Source organism: Podarcis erhardii (assembly GCF_964252035.2).
Source record: "Podarcis erhardii genome assembly, chromosome: 2".
Classification (NCBI taxonomy): domain Eukaryota; kingdom Metazoa; phylum Chordata; class Lepidosauria; order Squamata; family Lacertidae; genus Podarcis; species Podarcis erhardii.
This window is the reverse complement of record NC_138498.1, coordinates 45,746,261-45,767,902: the sequence shown is the minus strand read 5'-3', so window position 1 is coordinate 45,767,902 and position 21,642 is coordinate 45,746,261. Positions and strand designations below refer to the sequence as shown.

At 38.8% G+C, this 21,642-nt stretch overlaps 1 protein-coding gene across 7 annotated transcripts in view; it reads left to right on the top strand.

Moving 5' to 3' along the window:
• The window catches only part of GABRB2 (gamma-aminobutyric acid type A receptor subunit beta2), a 108,714-nt gene extending 97,789 nt beyond the window's left edge, over window positions 1–10,925 (top strand). For 5 of the 7 annotated variants that reach the window (XM_081846428.1, XM_081846426.1, XM_081846431.1 and 2 more), the window contains 2 exons: window positions 2,881–2,931; window positions 7,809–10,925. In XM_081846428.1, the coding sequence (XP_081702554.1) occupies window positions 2,881–2,931; window positions 7,809–8,156 (399 nt within the window). In that variant the 3' untranslated portion in view covers window positions 8,157–10,925. The remainder of the gene's footprint in view (window positions 1–2,880; window positions 2,932–7,808) is intronic. The other 2 variants (XM_081846430.1, XM_081846432.1) reach the window with 1 other exon arrangement.
• The last annotated feature ends 10,717 nt before the right edge of the window (window positions 10,926–21,642 follow it).

The following is a 21,642-nucleotide window of genomic DNA, read 5'->3' as shown; positions in this document are numbered from 1 at the left end:
GTCAGGTGGCAAACTGTGAATGACAGGGATGGGGAATTCGTAAAGGAAATTCCATTTCCTCTGACATCCCAGTGCCTTTAAAAATTGAGTATTGGGAAAGCAACCAATTCCCAGGGACATCCATTTGGAGGGGGGGCCACTGTGCTAGAGGAAGTCCTTGCACAGAGTTCCTGCTGATAGCACTCATTAGTTGAATCCTGCTAAGTGTTTGCCTTTATCTTGAGTTATTCCTACTGTTTAGGATATCATGAAGCTTTGATATGCTTAAGTATACATGACTTTCCACCATGTAAATATTTATGGTTAAGCTACAGTTCAAATCAGGGATGAAAAACCTGTAACCCTCCAGATGCTGTTAGACTCCAGCTCCTATCAGCTTCAACAAGCATGGCAAACAGTCATGGATAATGGGCATTGTTGTCCAACAATATCTGCAGGGCTATAGGTTAGCCAGTTCTGGTTTAGAATGTGGTCAAAATCTATACTGCATACTTTGCAGGTTTAGAGAGTTGCCAAAATTAAAGCAGTCTGCAATAAATGACTACTTTGATCCATATTTTCCACATTGAATTTGTATTTTTTTTTTTTAGAAAGTGCCTAAAAGCAACTATTTATAACTATGCATTGCTGTTGTGTAAGAATTTTCTATAAACCAGCAGTGTACACGCCATTGTTTTCCATCTCTCCATTAGCATTATGTAAGAATTTGCTTTGAAGGTAATGTGAGGCAGTGGTGGCAGCAGACTTTGCCTGTGGCCTCTTACAGAAAAGGTCACAAGGTAGCTTCTCCATACAGTCTGTAGTGCTATTCCTGGTGACATCAGAAAAAAGGTCAAGTCAGCTGTGTAAAGCTCTCTGTCCATAGCAACAATCTCAGAATGCCATTTTTAATTTGCACAAGGACAGTGTGTATCCAGCTTCTGCTTGTTTAAGATACATCAGTTATCTTACATAATCTGAAAGCCTGCCTTCCAATTCTTTCAGAGAGCTAAATAATTAGCTTTCTCCATGACAGAAAAATTCTCAGAAAGCACTTTTTTGTTGTTGTTGTTCAAGATCTTTTTATAGAGAATACATTTTGATACAGCTATCACAAATAGAATGTTTAAATGTAGCAGTTCAGGCAGTATTGAAAAGTGCAACTGCATAATGCTTTGACAGAAGCAGTGGTATCATTTGGGCAAATAGTGGGTTGCAATTACACACACCTATTGGTGCACATTTGTAAACGCAGATCTAATTTCAGTTGTTTTTTTATTTCAGTTGTTGTTAAAATTATATAGTAAATTGTACATCAATGAAACAATTTCTCAGAAAATTTATCAATCTTAAAATGGGTCAAGTGCACAAGATTAGAGGCCCGATAATCTACGGTATATTGTGATAGCTGTAGAATAGCTGGAAGGACTGACTGTTGTAGAACAGTCATTTGCTGCCCTTGACTGAGCTGCTTTGATCCTAAGGTTCTCTGACTGCCATTGACTGAGCAATCCATGTCCAGCACAGGCTAAATGGCCTAGTGCAGTAGGTTTAGAATAAGACTACTGTATATAGCACTAAAGAAAAGGAATTGAGAAGGTAGCAGGGAAAGGAAAGCAGAAGGTTTTGACAGAAGGAGCAGTCTTAAATAAATTGAGAAAAGGGAAGGGCGGACATGGAAAAGAAGAGTAGAGCAGAGGACAGTAAGGAAGACATACTGATTTGAAATGATCAGTCAGATCTTTTACTGAAGGGCTTTGTTAGGGGTGAAATGCTGAATGGATAAGGCAATCCATCCAATAATTGGGCCAGTTTTGACAATGTTGCATTAGTGCTCTCACACATTGTTTTCTTCGTTCCATTTGATTTCAGAATCAGAGATAATAATAAAAAAGTATGACTGTATTGACAGCTTTGTTTGTCCATGTTTTAAAAGTGAGTTGCTTGCAGGCAATGGAATTGAAGGGCTGAAATGCTTTACTGTGCCAGTTTGATGCATGTTTGATAGTAAATAATAAATGTGCACTACAGAAGCACCTCAAGAATAAAGCTGGTTTTTAAAGCAAGAAAGCTACTAATGTAACCACTAAATAAAAACTGTCACTTTATTATATAGGTATAATTATTTTACACCTAAATAATTTGTTAGATTTGTGTGCTGCTGATATTAAAGAGTCAACACCTATAAAGAGCCATCATTTTGGAGTTTCTAGATATTGGGAATCACCTGCCATGTAGGTCTATCTGCTATTTGAGCTGGGAGGGTCAGCAATGTCCCATGCTCTGTGGTCTACATTTTGCAAGCTGATTTTAGGCCCAACAATGAATTCTATTTTTATCACTTAATCATGTTATCATTTAAAGTGATTGTTTGATACCTCCATGATTATTATGTTCAAATTAATGTTTTGCACCATTCATCTTCTATTTTTGTTACTTGTCCCCCTTTCATATGTTTACCTATTTTCCCTGCCCTGTGGAATTTTTTTATACATAAAGTCTGTCTTGCCCTATCAAGAATCCTGTTATGTGGCTGAAGAACCACATCAGCATCCAGACATCCTTCCCCCACCACCTTTTAAATCCCCATGTTGTTCCCCTCTCTCCTGACTAATGTTTACATGTCATCATTCCTTTCTTGGTCAAAAATGACCAGGTTTTTGTGGGGGGGGGGCTATACATTTCCATTACAAATTTGTGTTGTCTACAATGTCAGGGCCAAGACAACAACAGCACCTCTAAACCAAGGATATACTTCTGCTGATTGTTGGCTCAGATTGCCCTGTGCTTTTAATTAAAGTGCATCGTTTATGATAATAGCCTATAGTACATTAATTTTTAATGAAAGCTAACAGCTGCCTTTTCTCTATGGAAACCGGTCTTGATTTTATTAACTTACAGGACAGAAGAATAATTGGCACATATCATTGTCCAGAAATGTATTCAACAAAGGTATATTTTATTGTTTTATAATGATTCTATCCTTAGAGACTTACTAGTGAGATCTTGGACCATTAGTGGTCAATTAAAGATCCCACGGCACTTTTTGCAAGAACTGGCATCTTAATGCCAGGCTCCTGTCCAAGTTTTGGTTGTATTCTAAGTTGTCTTCTACCTTCTAAACCATTCCCACCACTCACCCACCCACTGCATAGTTTTAATTGGCTACAGCATTCTTCATTTCCTGTACTAAAATACAATGCGTTGTTTGGCGATGTTAGATAGCCACCCCATTTCGCCTGAGAGGTGATTGCACTTGTTGGTGAAGTGATGTCGCTTTCTAAAAATCTGTAAAGCGCTTTGGGATCCATCTGGATAAAAGGCGCCCTGCAGAATTAATGTGTTTCACTGTTGTATTGTAAGCTTCTATATAGTTATAAGCATACATTTTCATTAGGGATGGGTGAACCTGCTGTATTGCAATGGTGCTCTCAGTTGCCTTCCTAAAACTTCACTTCAAATCCAAAATATGAGGTCAATTTGCTTTTCATCCTTTTATCCTTTATCGTAACCTTGTGCATTTCCTGTTGCGTGATGAGGTCCCCCAAAACCCCTACCCCAATAACTCACACATCACACATGATTTTTGTTTAAGGTTTTTGGCATAATTTTGGCCACAACTTTATTATCATACAAATTGTGAGTGGTTGCTTAGGCATTGGTTATGACTAGCTGTCCCCCCCCCCCCCCCCGCCTTGGGGGACAGCACTGACTCCTTAGCCAGTGCGGAGGAACAAGATCAGGGTCAGCTGGAGCTGCGAAACAGACCCTCAGCTACTCCCCGCATGCTCCTTGAAGCTTACACGGCCCGCACCCTGCCGTCAGGGTTTGGACGAAGGGGATGGTAAGCTTCAGAATTCCTTTAACGGAATACCCGTGCAGCAGCAGCATTGGAGGGGCAGGCACAGCCAATCCATACCCCTCCACCAACCAATTTTAACCAATGCCTAACCGCCAACCTTACAAGTTGTGACGATTTGCTAAGCAGTAGGCAAAACCCAAAAGGCACACACTAATCAGCCAATTGGGAAAATTCCTACTGGGCCCCCGCACCAAGGCGGACGACCCCATGACAGGCAGAGCAAGATCAGAGCGCAAGCCCAACAAGGGAGGGCGGGCGGGAGATCCGGTGTCCACAGCAAAAGAGAAAGAGAAAGGTGTGGACCTTACTTAAATAACCACTGATCCCACCCCTAAATTGGCAACATCAAATTTACCCCAGTAACACCAACCTCCAATCTGCTCCAAGCCCCTCCGATCTAATTCTGCCTGGCAACCCAGTGGAGTTTTGTTCGGCCCCATCCGCAACACGTGCTCTCTTTTAGTGAGAACACGCTTTTCGGAAATGAAAGGTAGACCAATTTCCAACGGGGAAAAGCTTGAAGACATGTGCAATCACTTTCTAACTGCTATACAGTAAATCAATTGGGAGGTTCATCCATTACTAATTTACGGCTATGTAGTAATTTCCAATGTCTCTTTGGAAAAGGTGTAGAGACCTCCAGCCTTCTCAAACTGTGGTGTTATCAGTCAAGGAGTCTGATAACAGCAGAAAAACATCTGACAAGAAAAAAAGAGTAATACTAAATTGCTTATATGCTGTTTTTCTCCTAAATTCTTTGGGTGTGTGACAAGTTATTCACATTGCAGCAACCGTTAATGGCATCTCCGCAGCAGCCATAGAAGACTCCAAAGCTGGCCATTTGAGAATTTGATTTATATTTATTACCAGGCACTTTTTTTCTCAGTGTTTCATACCCTCAATATTCTGTAAAGTGACCTTGTCAGAATACACCAACCCCTATTTTACATTCAAGCAAATTTATCTCTGGCCAAGCGCACAGTTCCATTTTACCTGAAGTGTGTAGAAGGCTGAAGACTGGCTTAACTTCTGAGGTCGGGACTCTGACTGGAAATGGAAAATGAAACTTTAAAATAGCTTTGCTACCCTGCTTGTGTGACTCACCCCATCCAACCAACCCACCACCCCCAGTATAGCTGTTCAGATTAACCAGTGCTCCTGTTCTTTAACCTTGGATGTAATTGAAAATGCCGTATTTGTTTTGCAGTTTTTGTGTCACAAGACTAACTTCCTTCACTTTAAAATGATTTTTAAAAAAACAACTTTATAAAGAATTTACTGTTTGCAAAATGGTGAATTCTTTAATAAAGCTTGATGCCATGAAATACATGTTGAAATATGCAATTATCCACTGTGGGGGGCCCGGAATATTCACCCCTGCCTGTTTACTCCTGTTTGGGATTGGCTGGCTGACTTCAAAATTCAGTGACGGGGTAGTAATAATGTCTTGTAAAATGAAATGGCTATGCTTATACATACATAAATGTTTGTTATGGGACTGCAGAAATAATGTGCTGTTTGTTTCGATGGGAAGTGGTAGAGAACCTACTCCAGGCATTCTGATCAGAATTAAGTTGCTTTTGTTACAGGCTAGACCGTAAATGTTTTCCAGCTCAGACATATCCTATGCAACAGGCATATTTTGTGACAGTGGAACAGATTTTGAATTACAATTTCATTCCAGATATTCAAAAAGAAATTATATGGGGTTTCAAACAATACCCGACTCCGCATGATTTTAATAGGGAAGCAAAATTGGATCACTTTGACTAAATTACACCTTGATCTGTTGAAACTTAAATGTTCATAAATTAAGAAGCAAAGTCCCACATGGGTTTAGCAGCACAACTTCAAATTTAACATACTCAGCTTACTTCAGAATCCTTGATTTAAAACAACTTTTCGATATAATATCATGATAAACATTTAATGAGTTAAATCAGTTAAATATAATAATAATAACAACAACAATAATAATAATAATAATAATAATAATAATAATAATAATAATAATAATATAATAATATAATAATATAAATAAATCCTCACTGATAATCTATAAACCTATAAATATGTAAAACTTTGGCTGCAGTTTTCAAACTACTCATTACTCATGTGTACATCCATATTGTCCCTGTTGTCTGTAGTTGTTAGCAGACAAATGCAAATGTGTGAGCATGTACTCACCTGTAGTGTGCCTATCACACATAACCTGTATACTCAGGTAGCTGTGTGCACATTTGAATTTTTCTGCAGAAAACAGCATGCAGCACAGACAATTATTGCAGGAAGAACAGGCAACAGTGGGGATGAGGTTGAAAGTATGGCCTCCTCCCTAAACGCACATGAATCAAATTTACGGTACATGCTGGCAATGTTATTTATTTATTTCTTATCAATAAATGGACCTTGAAAGTAAAGCAGTGTTGACATACAGCATCCAAACTCAGATGCGCATTTGATTTATGCCTACCCACAGCTCCTGATCTAGCAAATGGCAGTCGTGGAAGACTACTTTAAATGTGTGGCTCTCTTTAGCGGTTTCAGAATATCATTGTTTGTGTGTATTATATCCCACCTAAACCTATCTAGTTGTCTTCATTTTCCCTTAGTTTATGCTTGGAAAAATAAAAAATGAAGGCAAGATTTGATAAGAAACAAAGTTTGAGAAACCCTTGCCATAAATATTCTTGCCAGTATTTTCATATATACTGTCAAACGAGAATTAAAATTCTCCAAGCCCTCTAGCAGCAGAAATTAACAGAGGGCCTGCACTTTTGAAGTGGAACTATTGCCGAAATGCAAGTGAGTGAGGACCTGGGAAATGGGGCGAGAATCCTGCAGACACATTTGAGTTCACAATCATGTAAGGAATTGCTAGAGTGAAAGAGTAGAAAAAAGCAGTTTATTCTGAACTATTTATCCATATGTTCATGTAATGAAAATGGAATCTGTCCACCATTAGAAGTCAGCCCAATAAAACACATCACTTTTCAAATGAAAATGTAAAGAATTTACTGAATTGCTATAAAATGTGTTAACATAATATTCAGCATCAATTTAAATTTAATTGTTTGATAAGAAAACTGGTTTATAAAAGCTATTAAAATTAAGGATTGGTACTTATCTCCTGCCAAGCAAAATGGCAACTTTTTTGAGGAAAAAAATTGCAGATAGTGAAAGATTTACCTCAGAGTAACAGAGAGCTCTGCTACTTTCCTTTTGTACAGTTAATGCCAGAAACAACATGGCATTATTATTTTTTATTACACTTCAAAACCAGTGTTGAGATTTAATGTGATTATACTCTGAAATGAATGCCTGGTTACTTGCCTCTGAAGTACAGCCTAATGCCATGGCCAGCCTTCTGTTCTGATGAGATGTTCCACGATGAATTGAACACTGTTATCCTGGGCATTGCAACTTGAAAGAGGTCCTAGCGCAGGTGTAAAACAGCTCATCAGCTTTCTTTCTAAACACAGAATCTAATCTTTATATCAAAATATGCATTTTGAACTCTAGTGATATGAGAGTTCCAAAATTGTTCCAATGGATTTCACACTGCATCCAAACAGAAGGCCTGTGATGAAGTGCAGAAGTTATATCTGATGTATCTCGTCGCTGCGTCATTCTTTTGAGCTCATTCTAATTGTAAATGCTGAGAAGTCTTGTCAGAACAGAACTTTTGGGCCAGCAAAGTGCAGCACTTCATGCTAACGCATAGTGGCAGTGCCGCAAGTTTCCGAGATATCTGCTAGACAAACATGTGGCTACTAACAGTGCCATACAATGTATTTGCCTGTGCTTTCAAAATACAGGACCCACAAGTAAATGTATGTATGCCACTTTAAGTTGCATACTTCCGTAGGCCAACATTGAGTTGGACTTCTTGGGTCTTGCCTGCTTGATGATTGGCTGAATCTGACATTTCGTTACACACTCTAAGACAACCTCTTGTGTTTTCCAGATGGATCCACATGAAAACATTTTGTTGAGCACGCTTGAAATAAAAAATGAGATGGCTGCCTCTGAAGCTGTTATAGGCCTTGGGGACCCCAGAAGCACTATGCTGGCCTATGATACCTCAAGTATTCAGTACCGGAAGGCTGGCTTACCAAGACACAGCTTTGGCCGCAATGCGCTGGAACGGCACGTGGCACAAAAGAAAAGTCGGCTAAGGAGACGTGCTTCTCAGTTGAAAATTACCATCCCTGACTTGACTGATGTAAATGCCATAGATCGATGGTCACGCATATTCTTCCCTGTTGTTTTCTCCTTCTTCAATATTGTCTATTGGCTTTACTATGTGAACTAAAACAAAATAAAGCCACACAGCTATCAAGAACTGGATTTCTCTTCAAAATCGGTTGTACAGCCAAATGTGGGACTTAGGGAAAACAAAAAAAAAGCCTATTCAGGACAAAAAGTTATTTTAAAACACCTTAGTTGCTGGCCCACTCTATAATCTGTTTTGTAATGTTTGGGTTTTCTTTGCAAAATTGTGAAATATTTAAGTTACAGTACAAATGTATACAACATGACCTTTAAATATATAATAGCATTTGATATTTGGAGGCAGAATTTGAAACTTCCTCATTCTGTTGTTTCCACCCTCCTTTTAGCACTCATAAGTTTAAGCACAGAAAGAGGAAGCAAGAAAATAGGTTTGAGTTCAAAGAGCAATGTATCTCATGCCTCTCTTCACATCTGGAGCATACACAACATTACCTGGATGGAGAGAAGTGTTATAGTTGCAATCCAAACCATCTTCCTGTGTTACCTGTCAAATGCATTAACTTGAAATTAAGTAGTGCCTACCTTCATACCATGCGGAATGAGTATCAGAGGTTTCCCAAATAGATGATGTTACTGATGTAGAGAAGGGAAGTTTTGGGTGAGTGAGGAGTTTTCATGAAACTTGAAAGCATTTCATTTGGAAGATAAATTGCAAAGAGTTAATGCAGCACAGTGGTTACCGTGCTGTGTGACAATGACCCTTAGAGTTGTTTGAGAGATTCCCAACTATGTGCTACAGTGTGCCATGAAGCATAATGTCTAAAGTGTAAAGTGCCAAATGTAAGTGGGCCAGCAAGTGACTTCATAGGTGGCTTTCTCTCGGTGCTCAGTCCTTCCCTGTGGAAGAGAGAAAACAGTGGCAAATGTTTCCAAATGTAAGGGACAGGTAAAGACTATACAAATAATTGGTGTCAGTTTGCTTGTTAGTATAAACCTCTCTTACGGATTCTCAGTTGCTGTTTTGATTTGTATCTCATTTCCACATCAAATAGATGGAATAGAATCATGTCTGCTGTTTAGACAATATATATTTTAAAAGACAGACAGCTTAGAAACTTATAAGAGTTGGGTTGTTTTCCTCACCCAGTTCCATTGCATTCAGTTTGAGAAGTGTTCTTTTTAGACGCAATACTTAAGGGAGTACTGGAGGGGGAAAATATTTATTTTAAATAGCTGGATTCTCCAGCATCTTCTGGTGGAAGAGGCTGAATTATTTTTCTCAAAATCATGAACTATAGAAATGCCCCTGTTTTTCTTCAAGTAATTCATACTATTATATGGTCACTGTTCCTGAAACAGTGGGACAAAATAAAGGCAAAAAGTTAAATCCACTAAGTATTGTTGAATCTTCCAGTCAGTTCTGCAGAGTTTATTTATTTATTGGTGTATCTTCTCCACCTGACTTTTTAGTAGCACTATGAGTGTTTGAGCATTTCCTCTGTAAAGAATTTTAAAATTGGGGTAACTGAGCACCCAGTGTTCATACATAATTGTTGAGAATTTCGAACATCATGATGTATTTGTAAAAAATACTGATCACGTGACTCATGTTTTTCCATGCGCATTGGGGCTGAGTACACTTCACAAGTCAGGGCATCATCTGCCTTTTGATGTCATCCACAACTGGACAACCCTTGCTTAGGACATCTTTTGTGACAGCTGAGCTATACTGTATTCATGGTTTCTTCTGATTTTCATTTTCTTTGTACAAACACCCATTATTATTTTAAGAAATGAAGTTTAAGGAGTGTGAAAAATATTGGCCTTGTAATTAATGCACGGGATTTATAGGCCTTCAAAGAAAATACCTTTTTTTCTCACATTGGTTCAACAGGTCAGCTATAATAAAAAACTACAAAATCAGCTCCTAGTACTGCACTTTAAGATATCTGGAAGTTTATAGTACAAGCCATAATAATATCTGACCTTGCCAATGAGAGGATGAAATACTACCCACAGGGATAACAAAGCAAGTAAACAATCACCTCCATGAGGTCCTTTTTGTTATTAAGGAAAAGATGCTTCCAGGAATAGACAGACTACCCTGTTTCTGAGCTAATTAATTCTAAATACTGTGTACAGGTGTACAGACTAGATTGAGCTTTTAAAAAGTGGGGGACCATAATATCGTTGCATAAAGCAAACTTAAATACATGGTTACCTTTGAATTGAGCTAAAATATACTCTCTCACAGTTTTGTTTGGTCTATATTTCCACATAATAATCACTCCATCTTTTCAGGTTTCAGGATGCATACTAGCCAGCAATTAAGGTGTTTTCTCTTCATCTTTGTGAAATTTATGGCAAAATTACTATATAATACGGCACAGTTTTAACAATATCTTTGCAATCAATGCTCTGTAAATATGTTCTGTATATGACTACTAGTAAGTCTAATATGCATTTTCCAAACTAAAAGAATCATGCAGCATATTTGTGTTTGCCTAAGGAATGTTATGTTTCTATATTATTGCAGTTTTAATGACTGGGAAGAAAGAACCAAGCAATGTCATTCTGAACATTTTCTGTTATCATCCCCAGGGGGAAACAAAAGTCTTGAATAATAGCACTGAAGGAAACATCTGAGAATTTTTATATTCTAATATGGGGGTGGGATGGGACTTAGAATCTGCCAGACACAAAAGCACAATGCATAGAGAACATGAGAGTAAGTGCATATATAGATAGATATACAGTATAGATATATCTGGGGAACAAATCCCATTTAAGTTAAGGTAATATGTACATTAACAGTGCAAATGAAATAATGTTTTTTAAAAAACAAAAAGCAAACCTGAAACTGTGTTCCAATTTCATAGTTAGCAAAGTTAATGTAAGCAGACGGAAAAAAACACTAAACATTATCCAAGCAAACAATGAATATATAGACATGTATGCCAATATGTGTATATATATTCCTCTCTGTGTGTGCGCGCGTGTAATATACGTGATATATGCACACAGACATCCTAATCCAGTGAGAGCGACCCACATGGAAATGGGTTTCTGCCCACAGATCTGCTTTATTGAGGCGCAGGAAGGTTGCCAAAAGGAATTTGGGGTGGCGAGGAGGTGAAATTCCAAGATCTATCAAACTGTTTGTAACCCCAGCAGAGTTGTGGGATCGTGGTTTCTCCCTTTATATCACATCCACACAGTGAGAAGGAAACAGGAATGAGGAGTAAGCAAAAGGTCAGGTGGACTCTGTCTTGATGCTCCTGCCCCCCACTTAAGAGATGATCTGTACAGAGGGGGGTGAGATGCTTATACTGCCAGTCAGTTATGGGAAAGGAGAAGAGGGCTCACAGAGTCAAAAGCAAGCACTGCCTTCCTGGTGGATGATCCGGGCTGAGACTAAGACGGTGCTGCTGAGCCCTATCTTTCCTTTCCTTTCCTTTCTTTCTTTCTTTTTTGGCATGCAGGCAGGCATCCTCCCTCCTGTAGCTCTTGTGGTTGTCTGGATTTGGGCTAGACTCTTACATAGGTGTTTTAAAGGAATAAGCTAATAACAGTTTTCTTTCTATATTCAAATGATATGTGAATATTTTTTTGAGAAAGCAAATTATTAATGTAATTAAAATCTTACTATACAGGGTAACTGGGCATTTCTATATCAGCAGATCAATGCATATAATTCTTACGAAGCATTTCAGAGTTTGACATTATGATAGTACTGTACCTCCTAGCATCTCAAAGTAGACTAGCTCTCACATTGCTTGCCTGTTTCTTCTCTTTTTTTAAAATAAAAACATTGTCCACTAGTAACTTTAAAAAAAAGTCCTAACACCTAGAAGGAGTGGAAAAAATATGAAATATTTATATGGAAAAAAGTGAAAAGGAAGGCCAGGGTACAATACTTTTAAAGTAGTGGTCATAACATTTTGCTATCTGTACATAGAACATACAAAGTGAGCAATCATAATTAAAACCGAACATGTGTAAATATTATCAGATTTCTTAACATTTTTAACTTCTAATTTGTACTTAATGTAAGGCAAAAAGCTGATTCTATTTATGGTTTAGGTTAGTGTCCTAAAATCATGTAAATATTTAAATAAGCTGTAAATGAGCGGTCAATAGAAACAGTAATTGTTCAGTGATTTTTTTAAAAAAAACCAAGTACAATATTTGCAGTTCTCTAGCAGAATAATTTAAACACCCTTTTGCATAAGACTTGGATTCCAGAAAAGAATTTTAACACACAAATCTGTGGGAAGTGCAACTTTATAACCGTCAATACACAGACCATTAGCTGGGTCATTGACATAATGCAGAGAGAAATCAAGCGACTGAGAGTTTTCAGTTATCAACCCCATCCAGTGGCTCTGATGTACATGTGCGCATGCCCTATTTGCATTAGCATCTCGTAAATACCTGCACATATTGAGTGATTGATATTTCAGCTTTCTCAACACTAAAGAGACTGGGCAGTAACTGCTGGCGCAGTGCTCCTTCTAAGATTGGAGATCCATAGCGGAATTCTGTAGACACGGCAACAGAAAGACGTGTTTTGATGTTCACTTGCACTAAAGCTATGATCTTGAGAGAATAGGGCTGGCATAACTCCATTTTAATGGGCAGCTCTGAGTTAACCCTTGGGCTAATCAGCATGCTATAAAGTAGACCCCAGGCAACATGAAATCATGTAGTTGAATGAGCATACCTATGGGTAGAGAGAGGAGACCTGACCTGTGTGTTATGATGGGCTCCTTTAAAAATTCTCTACCTTTTAGAACATAGTGGCTTTTTGCCATCATGACAGAGGAGCAAAGCTCATGTTTCCAGTTATGGAAGAATTAAAAGGCGAGCGGTCTGCACAATGGGCAATGCAGATGGACAGTGCATGCTATAGTAGGTGGACTTAGAACAGAAGAACTGTGCCTGTGTGATCGTCCTCTACCAATGAGTTTACCATGGGCCTGGTGCCTCCGTACCAAACACCAAAGCAGGGTCGTGCACATTTAGAGTTCCATGTGCATATCAGAACCCCACATGCTCTTTGCGTCATTCCCCTTGAGTATAAATGAAGGTCAGGCCTCTAGACATTGTTTCATGAAGGTAAATGTCTTCAGAAAGGCATATTTGTCAGTGTATAGTAGTCTCTTCCTTACCAACCTAGCCCTACTCCAGCCCCCCCATGCCAAAGAATCTTTACTTTAGAAATTTATTTAAAGGGAACACTATCAAGACACTGCTTAACACCAAAGGTAAAGTTTAACAAAATGCACTAGGAAACATTTGTCTGAATTTTTGAGGAATAAATGGAATGTTAATTAATCACTACCATATTTTAGCTTATACAGATAGCATCTCTATACATTTTAATTAATTGAAATATTGAAATTCATTATCTTTGCAGGTTATATACAACACATACCTTATGTGTCAAATTATTTCTGTAAGTGCTCTGATGATGAATTTGTTATTACTATTATTTTGAAATGGTGGCAACCTTAGCTGCAGTTCGATATTAGTTGGAGTGTTAGTTTAAATTATTTTCTTAATGCTTCACACATCTCTCAAAGTTATCTAATTCAAGTTTATCAGCATTTTATATGTTTTCATTGTTAATGCCATTTATAGAAAATTTCACCCGAAAATATATTTAAGGTTCATTGTACAGTTTGAGTTAGTTAACACGGGCATTTAAAACATCCAAAAATTCTATCAAGTTGACTATGTTTTGAGTTTTCACATTTTAATTTGCATGGGTGTTTAAATGGTTCTGTTAGTACTGTCTTTGCACCGTTCTTCTCTCTCTCTCTCTCTCTCTCTCTCTCTCTCTCTCTTTTTTTTTACTTAGTACTATTTACTTCATAATGTAGTAATCATCAGCCTTACTAATGACCTTGTAGCCTTTCTAATATGCACATAATGCACATTTTCCAATGGCTAGAAAATGCAAAATACTAGTGGATATCATTGCATCAGATTTTCATGTTTTTCTCAAAAGGACTGCTAACCTCTGGGATCATGGAGGTAGTCAAATGATGATTGTAAATTGAGTAGCACATAAGAGATATTTTCTTGAATCTAAACTTACTACAGCCAGTTTCAGCATGTAAATATATAATAATGTTGGCTAGTGTGTAATTCTTAAACTAAAAAAAATATAAATAAAGAAAATGTAAAAGAATATTTGCTTTTATTATTGACTCACACCTCGCCTTTCAGTATAAAATATTTCCAAGGTACAGGTAGGTAGCTGTGTTGGTCTGACGCGGTTGAAATAAATAAATAAATAAATTAAAATTGTCCCAAAAATTAGAGACCAAGTTTGTTCTGGGTATAAGCTTTCATGTACATGCACACTTCTTCAATATGACTATATGTAAAAGGCCAAATTGCATATATTTCTCTTGCTGGATTTCCTATATATACAACCTTGAGGATAGTCTCCAACTGGTGAATTTTTTTACAGCTTAAATTGGAGCAGAATTGAAGCTTGGATTTCATTATTTGATTCACTCTTAATCTGTCTCTCTCTTTCTCTGCCACTGACCTTATACTATTATCAGTGGAAACAAACCCATATTTTTTCCAAGCAAGTTCATTTCTCCATCTCAATGCAAAAATGAACAGTGAGAGAGAATTATGGCTGTGCCACAATTTGGAGCCAGTATCCCTGGTTTGCACCGTCCACACCAGTGCATGGATGAGGATGGAGGTACATGCATTAGACTTCTGCAATAAGTCTAATGCATGTACCTCCAGAACACTGGTCAACTACCTACAGTTTTGCAAGGTGATCCAAGGGCTGCATTAATTTTCTTTTCTCTTTTAAAAATAGTTTCTAGCTGTTTGGCGCAGCACTTTCCATGTTTGTTGAAAATACATCTCAAAATGCCCTGGAAGCAAAATTAAAGGATTAAAAAAATTAAAGGATGTGTTCCCAATAATTCTATTGGAATGTGAGCTAAATCTGTACCCAATGAACCCAATTTATCTCCCAATATTGTTGCCATTTGCAGCCTATTTGTTTTGCTGCATAGAATTCAGTGAGAGTCCCTGGACACTAAGCCACCTACTAATGCACAGCCCTGCTTTGGTTTTAGTTTTCCAAGGCTGCAAAGCTATACCCACTTAAAAGTTAAGTCCTATTGCACTCAGCAAGATTTACTTCTGAACAGAAATATGTAGGATTGCACTGTTAGCATACAAGAGTGGGGATCCCAGAGGTGGGTTTTTATATACACTTTTGTGTATAATGTTGACATAATGCCATCTATGCAAATATGAGAGCACTTATAATAAAAAAGGCATTGCACAGAAGAGCTTACTGTCTCGACAAGCATGGGGAGTAGTCGAGAAATAGACAAGAGTCACAACGCCGTGCAGAGAACCCAGCCTAAGTCTTGCATCCCTGTACATCACCCCAATATAGAAGGTTTTATGAAGGCAGAAGAAGAAGTAGCTGGTTGATATTCATAGCTGGTTTTATTTCAGTGATATCCATGTGGATATTGTGAATGGGTTCATTTGCTGACTACTGCAACTCAACTGTGAAATGACTTAGCGGTAGACAAAAAAAAGAGAAAAGGATAAGCACATTTAAAAGGTTAAATACCATATTAAATTATAGCCCATCATGCAATATCTGAGCAGATTTTGACTTTCATGCTAACAAAGAAAAAGCCAGCATCAAATCTAGGAAGCAGGAGAAGAGAAACAATGCAGAAAAAGCAGGGAGTTAACAACCATGAGTGGAAGGCAAATAGTCTTCCCACAAAAGGACATGCAGGACTTCCTACAGTGCTATGTTTTCAGATTTCATGCTTCCACTTGTGCACGTGATTTAATTTTCACTTTTCTATTATTTTATTTATTTATTGAATTTATATACCACCCTACACCCACAGGTCTCAAGGTGGTTCACAGAATAAAATCAGAATATAAAACCACAAAATACATAATCAAAATAAAAACAACACATTTTAAAAGGGAATAGGATGTCTAGTGCGGCAAGTCCAGCACCAGGTATAAATTGCCTTGTCCTTTACAAGAAGCCACCTTTTTGCAATTTGTACTGGCAATACAGGCTATTCCTTTAACCTTTATTTTACACCTTGCCTCAGTGTTGCATTTTTTTCCAAGTAGCTCCATCTAAATTCCAGCTTTCCTAAGGGAGCTGAAACCACACAACCTATGGCGTCCTCCATATTGTTACACATTTGGCATCTACAAAAGTGCAGCAAACCTCACCATCTTTCTTTAACTTCATTCACTGCTAAACAAAGCAGCCATCTTAACTAATGCCAATCCAGCGTAGGAGAGCTGTGACAACATTCCAATGGATGGGTGGGGATCTTGCGCTTTTAACAACTGACATAACCATCTGGTGGGCTGTAAACTCAGCCACCATCACATTCTGTAATTAAGCCAGCATCCTGCTGAATTGCAAACAAGAGATCATGAGATAAAGAGCTTCTACTTGACTCTGAAGCAATTCTGAATGGGAAACTCTGAAGAAACACAGTTTCAGTCAAAGCGGGAAATTGTGGAGTTTTAAATAGCACAGAAACCAACCTGAACCCTGCCTTTGAGAAAGAAAATTCAGCAGTGAGCTTGCACATGAAAATTCATGTTAAGATCTGCTTTGGAACAGGATTGCTGTATTTTTTCCAATTTTTTGGTGAGTTAATATTCATTTGGGTTTGAAATTATTATTATTATTATTATTATTATTATTATTATTATTATTATTATTATTATAGCATTTATATCCCACCTCTCTTCTAAGGAACTCAAGATGATATCTATGGTTCTCGCTCTCACTTTATCATCACCACAGGCTTGTGTGGTAGGCTAGGCTAAGAGAGAGAAGGGAACTGGCCCAAGACCACACAGTGAGCTCCATGCCTGAGTAGGGATTTGAACCCTTGTCTGCCAGGTCCTAGTCCAACACCTAAACCAGTACACCACACTGGCACATTCACCACATTCCCGTTTTGGTATCAAATGGGGTCTGAAGGGGAATGAGGAAACAATATGAAAAGGAGCACACACTTAAAAGCAGAGGCTGCAAAATAGCTGTAGTATGGTTGTGTCAAAACATGTGTTTGTGTATTTAGTCACCAGCTGATGACTTACAGTTGAGGTAAGCGCTCTGAATTTAGTTGTCAAATCAGATCTCTCCAAGTGCAATTCCTGGAGCGCTCATCAGACCGGCACTAAATGCTAGGTGAGACAGGCAGCCGCCAGCATACAGATCCACACCATATATTAAAAGCGTATCTAAGGGTGGTGCTGTGGGTTAAACCACAGAGCCTAGGACTTGCCGATCAGAAGGTCGGCGGTTCGAATCCCCGCGACGGGGTGAGCTCCTGTTGCTCGGTCCCTGCTCCTGCCAACCTAGCAATTCGAAAGCACATCAAAGTGCAAGTAGATAAATAGGTACCGCTCCTGCGGGAAGGTAAATGGCGTTTTCGTGTGCACTGCTCTGGTTCGCCAGAAGCGGCTTAGTCATGCTGGCCACACGACCCGGAAGCTGTACTCCGGCTCCCTCGGCCAATAAAGCGAGATGAGTGCTGCACCCCAGAGTTGGTCACGACTGGACCTAATGGTCAGGGGTCCCTTTACCTTTACCTAATGCACATTAAAAGCATGTGACTTCACCACATGAATCCTGGGAACTATGCTAGGAATCAGGAGTACCAACTTGGCCCCATGACTTGAGTGCCCGGGGCCATGGGTACCCATGCAGTGTGCATGGCCCTGGCACCAAAATTTGTGGGTGCCTGGCCTCTTCATGGGGAATTTTGTGGGTGCTCCAGGGCCCCAAGGAGTTGGCACCTATGCTAGCAATTGGGGTGAGGTGGGAGATACAGTTCCCAGGATTCTCTGGGGGGAAGCCATGTGCTTTAAATGTATGGCATGAATTTGACAGCAGCAACCCCAAATCAACTCCTCCTCCCCCTGCAATAATGTTATGTACAGAGTTGAATAGGATCCAAAATGCAGCAGTCTGATTGGTCCTAGAACAATAGGATCCAAAATGCAGCAGTCTGATTGGTCCTAGAACAATAGGATTCTGAATGCAGCAGCCTGATTGGTCCACAGGAGCCACCCAATCCAGCTCCAGGTGGAAGTGAATCTGCAACCTGATTGGCCTACAGGAGAATCCCGGAATTAACCAATCACGTGGGGCCCACTGTGTAAATAATGTATATAAAGCAGACATTTTGGGAAAACTTCCATTCCTCCTCACCACTATGAGCTGAATAAAAAGCATGAAATCCACTCTTGACTCCGAGTATATTTCAAATAACTAGTAAAAAACATATGTGGGACAGCCCCTCTCCCCAAGCAGCAACCAAGGAAGTGACGCAGGGTAGCAAAGCACACAGTATGGTGAGGTATTGTTAGCATGGAAGAGAGAAGGCAGGAATGTGACTGATGCTCCTGTTTTCAGAGGCAGCGACACATCTCTTGTGAAAGTTTGCTCCTAACTGCACACAAATCCCTGATTTTCCTGTGGAAATACATATCTGTGAAGCTCCTGAAAGAGAATTTAATATTCATTAGCCTTCCAGAAAAAGATGCTTGAATCCCTTGCCTTCGCAAGCTTTTCTTTTCTTTTTTTCTTTTTTAACATGCATCTAAGGAGAGAGTGCTCAGTCATGCATTTGAAAAACAAGCAGGAAAACTACTTGCATCTCTCCAATTTCAAATTCAGTTAACATTTCCCAGGTATTACTCTAGGTGCAACATCAACCAACCTGTCTTTTATAATTGACAACAGTTCCTCTTCTAACTACTACAATTTACGATACCTGGCTCAAATTTCATAGTACCTCAATGGACCTGCTCTGAACTTGAGATAACAGAAAAATGCTGCTGGCACACACCTAATGCCAAAGAAAGCTGCTAAATTTATATGCGGTAAAAATCTACGTTGCATTGCAGAGTGACCCAGTTTAACTCTGATGCATCCATGGCTCTTAAAAAAGTTTCCCCTTTTATTACAGCTCCCTTTTATTCTACCACTTTAAGCAGAGGATAGAAAATCTATTCTTTTTATTGCTTGGTGCATTGTGAGGTTGTCAGTGTTTTATAAGAACTGGACATACTTTCATCTTGTTTCCTCTGCCAACAGTGAATGCAAAGGGCAATTTTCTCTGTCAGACCATGTAAAGTTTTCAGGAATATACAGACAACAGCAGATTGGTTCCTACAGCTTATAAAACTATTGCTTTTTAACAGTGGCACAACGGATGATAAAAACAGACAGAAAAATGAAGATGCCTTGCTTCTATAATGCTGAGCAATATGATATTATTTCAAAGTAATGGATTTGTTTGTTTGTTTAGCATCTTAACTCAGAAAAAAGTATTCTGATTCCTCTCAAGGGCCATTCCAGCTCTCCACAGTCATGCCACCAAGTTGATTATTATCACTACCAAAGTCCCCTCCCCCTGCGCCACAATCGCCTATTCCACTGTCACTGTCGATTTGCCTGAGCAAAAGAAAAAAGTCCAGGTGTTTTTAGACTCCTACTTAGAAGATCCATTTATCTGAACTTTAGAAGCTTTAAAGTAGCTGCAAGTGTTGAGGTGCTCAAAACCAGCTGCTCATGAAGCTGTTTAATATTGTTATTAGAAGACAGGATGAAATTCCATGTTAATTATAGTGTTATTGGGGGGAAATACCAATTGGCTGACCCTTAACTTGCCTCTGAATGATTCCTCAATGGATGTTTCAGTACTGGATTTCTTCTCTCAAATATATATATATAAAGGTAAAGGGACCCCTGACCATTAGGTCCAGTCGTGACTGACTCTGGGGTTGCAGCGCTCATCTCACTTTATTGGCCGAGGGAGCCGGCGTACAGCTTCCGGGTCATGTGGCCAGCATGACTAAGCCGCTTCTGGCGAACCAGAGCAGTGCATGGAAACGCCATTTACCTTCCCGCAGGAGCGGTACCTATTTATCTACTTGCACTTTGACATGCTTTCGAACTGCTAGGTTGGCAGGATATACATATTATACATATATATATATATATATATATGTATATATATATATATATATATATATATGATTTTACAAGTTCATTCACAGAAATAATATTCTTCCAAATATTTGAATTATATACAAGATTCTTTCGAACCCTAAGACTTCCCTCCTCCCCTCCATGGGTTCTTTAAGTAAGTTTTCCAACTGCATATTATATGTACATCTAGTTTACAGTCCTACATTATCAGTGTTATCTTTAGCATATGTGCAAAGATCCGCCCAGCTCCCCCAAATTTAGTTTAGCCTTGTGAATGACAAGCACTGCCGCTGGCATGGCACATCTTTGGTAAATGAGCGCACAAAGTCGAAAGTCTTTTAGTGAAACAGTAGGTATACATTTCGGTAATATTAGGTATATATGTATTTTGTTTTTCTAGCTTGATCAAAATTATTATTTCATAACAGGTAGATAGTTAAGAGCTTAAGCGGGTTCAGTGGTGGGAGCCTGGTGCCCCCCAGAATTCGGCACCCGGGTGCCCCGCACCCCTTGCACCCCGGGTAAAGGTGGCCCTGTCCATTATACCCAAAGTCGATGTATCATTGTAAATTATTTAAAGCCTGCCAAAAAGTTCAAATGTTTACAGTGGTCTTTCAGATACTATCTATATTTGTCCCATTCTCTGTTGAAGTTTTGATCCTTCTGGTTTCTGATTTTCTCGGTTAATCTTGACATCTCTGCATAGTCCAATAATTTCATCTGCCAGTCTGTCCTCGTAGGTATCTAATCATCTTTCAACTCTGGGCAAGCAGAATCCTTGCAGCTGTTGTAGTGTACATAAACAGACTTTTCAGTTCCTTCGGTATCTCTGCACCTACAATGCATAACAAAAAAAGGTTTCTGGTTTTTTTAACAAACATTATTTTAAACATTTTCTTCAACTCATTGTATATCATTTCCCAGAATTCCTTGATCACTTTACCATTCCACCACTTATGGGAAAAGGTGCCCTCCTTCTCCTTACATTTCCAACAAACATTGGAGCTTGTCCTGTACATTTTTGCTAATTTACTGGGGGTTACATACCAGCAGTACATCATTTTCATATAATTTTCTTTCAATGTATAACACACTGTAAATTTCAGATCCTCTCTCCATAGTTTTTCCCATGCTGCAAACTGTATATTATACCCCAAATCTTCTCTCAGTTTTCTTGTACAGTCACCCAGGCCTGAATGTTCTATTTGTGATGCTCTGCATTTGGTTACAGACTGCATTTAGTATAGTTTCTAACCTCAAAACATGGACTGAGAAGAAATAACCAAATGCATCCCTAAGACATACAATGTAAATATCACCATTGTGAATGACATTAGGGAAAATGTCAAGAGTCTGCTGGAAGAGGAGGCGACAGACTTTTAAAGAAGATTTTCCTAATTATGTCTGAATCTGCACTCTCCCTCACACGCTAAGAAAAACCAAATAAATTTTAATATGACAACAACCAAGAAATCTCCAAAAAGATCCATTGGACATAAAGAAAGTTCATGCA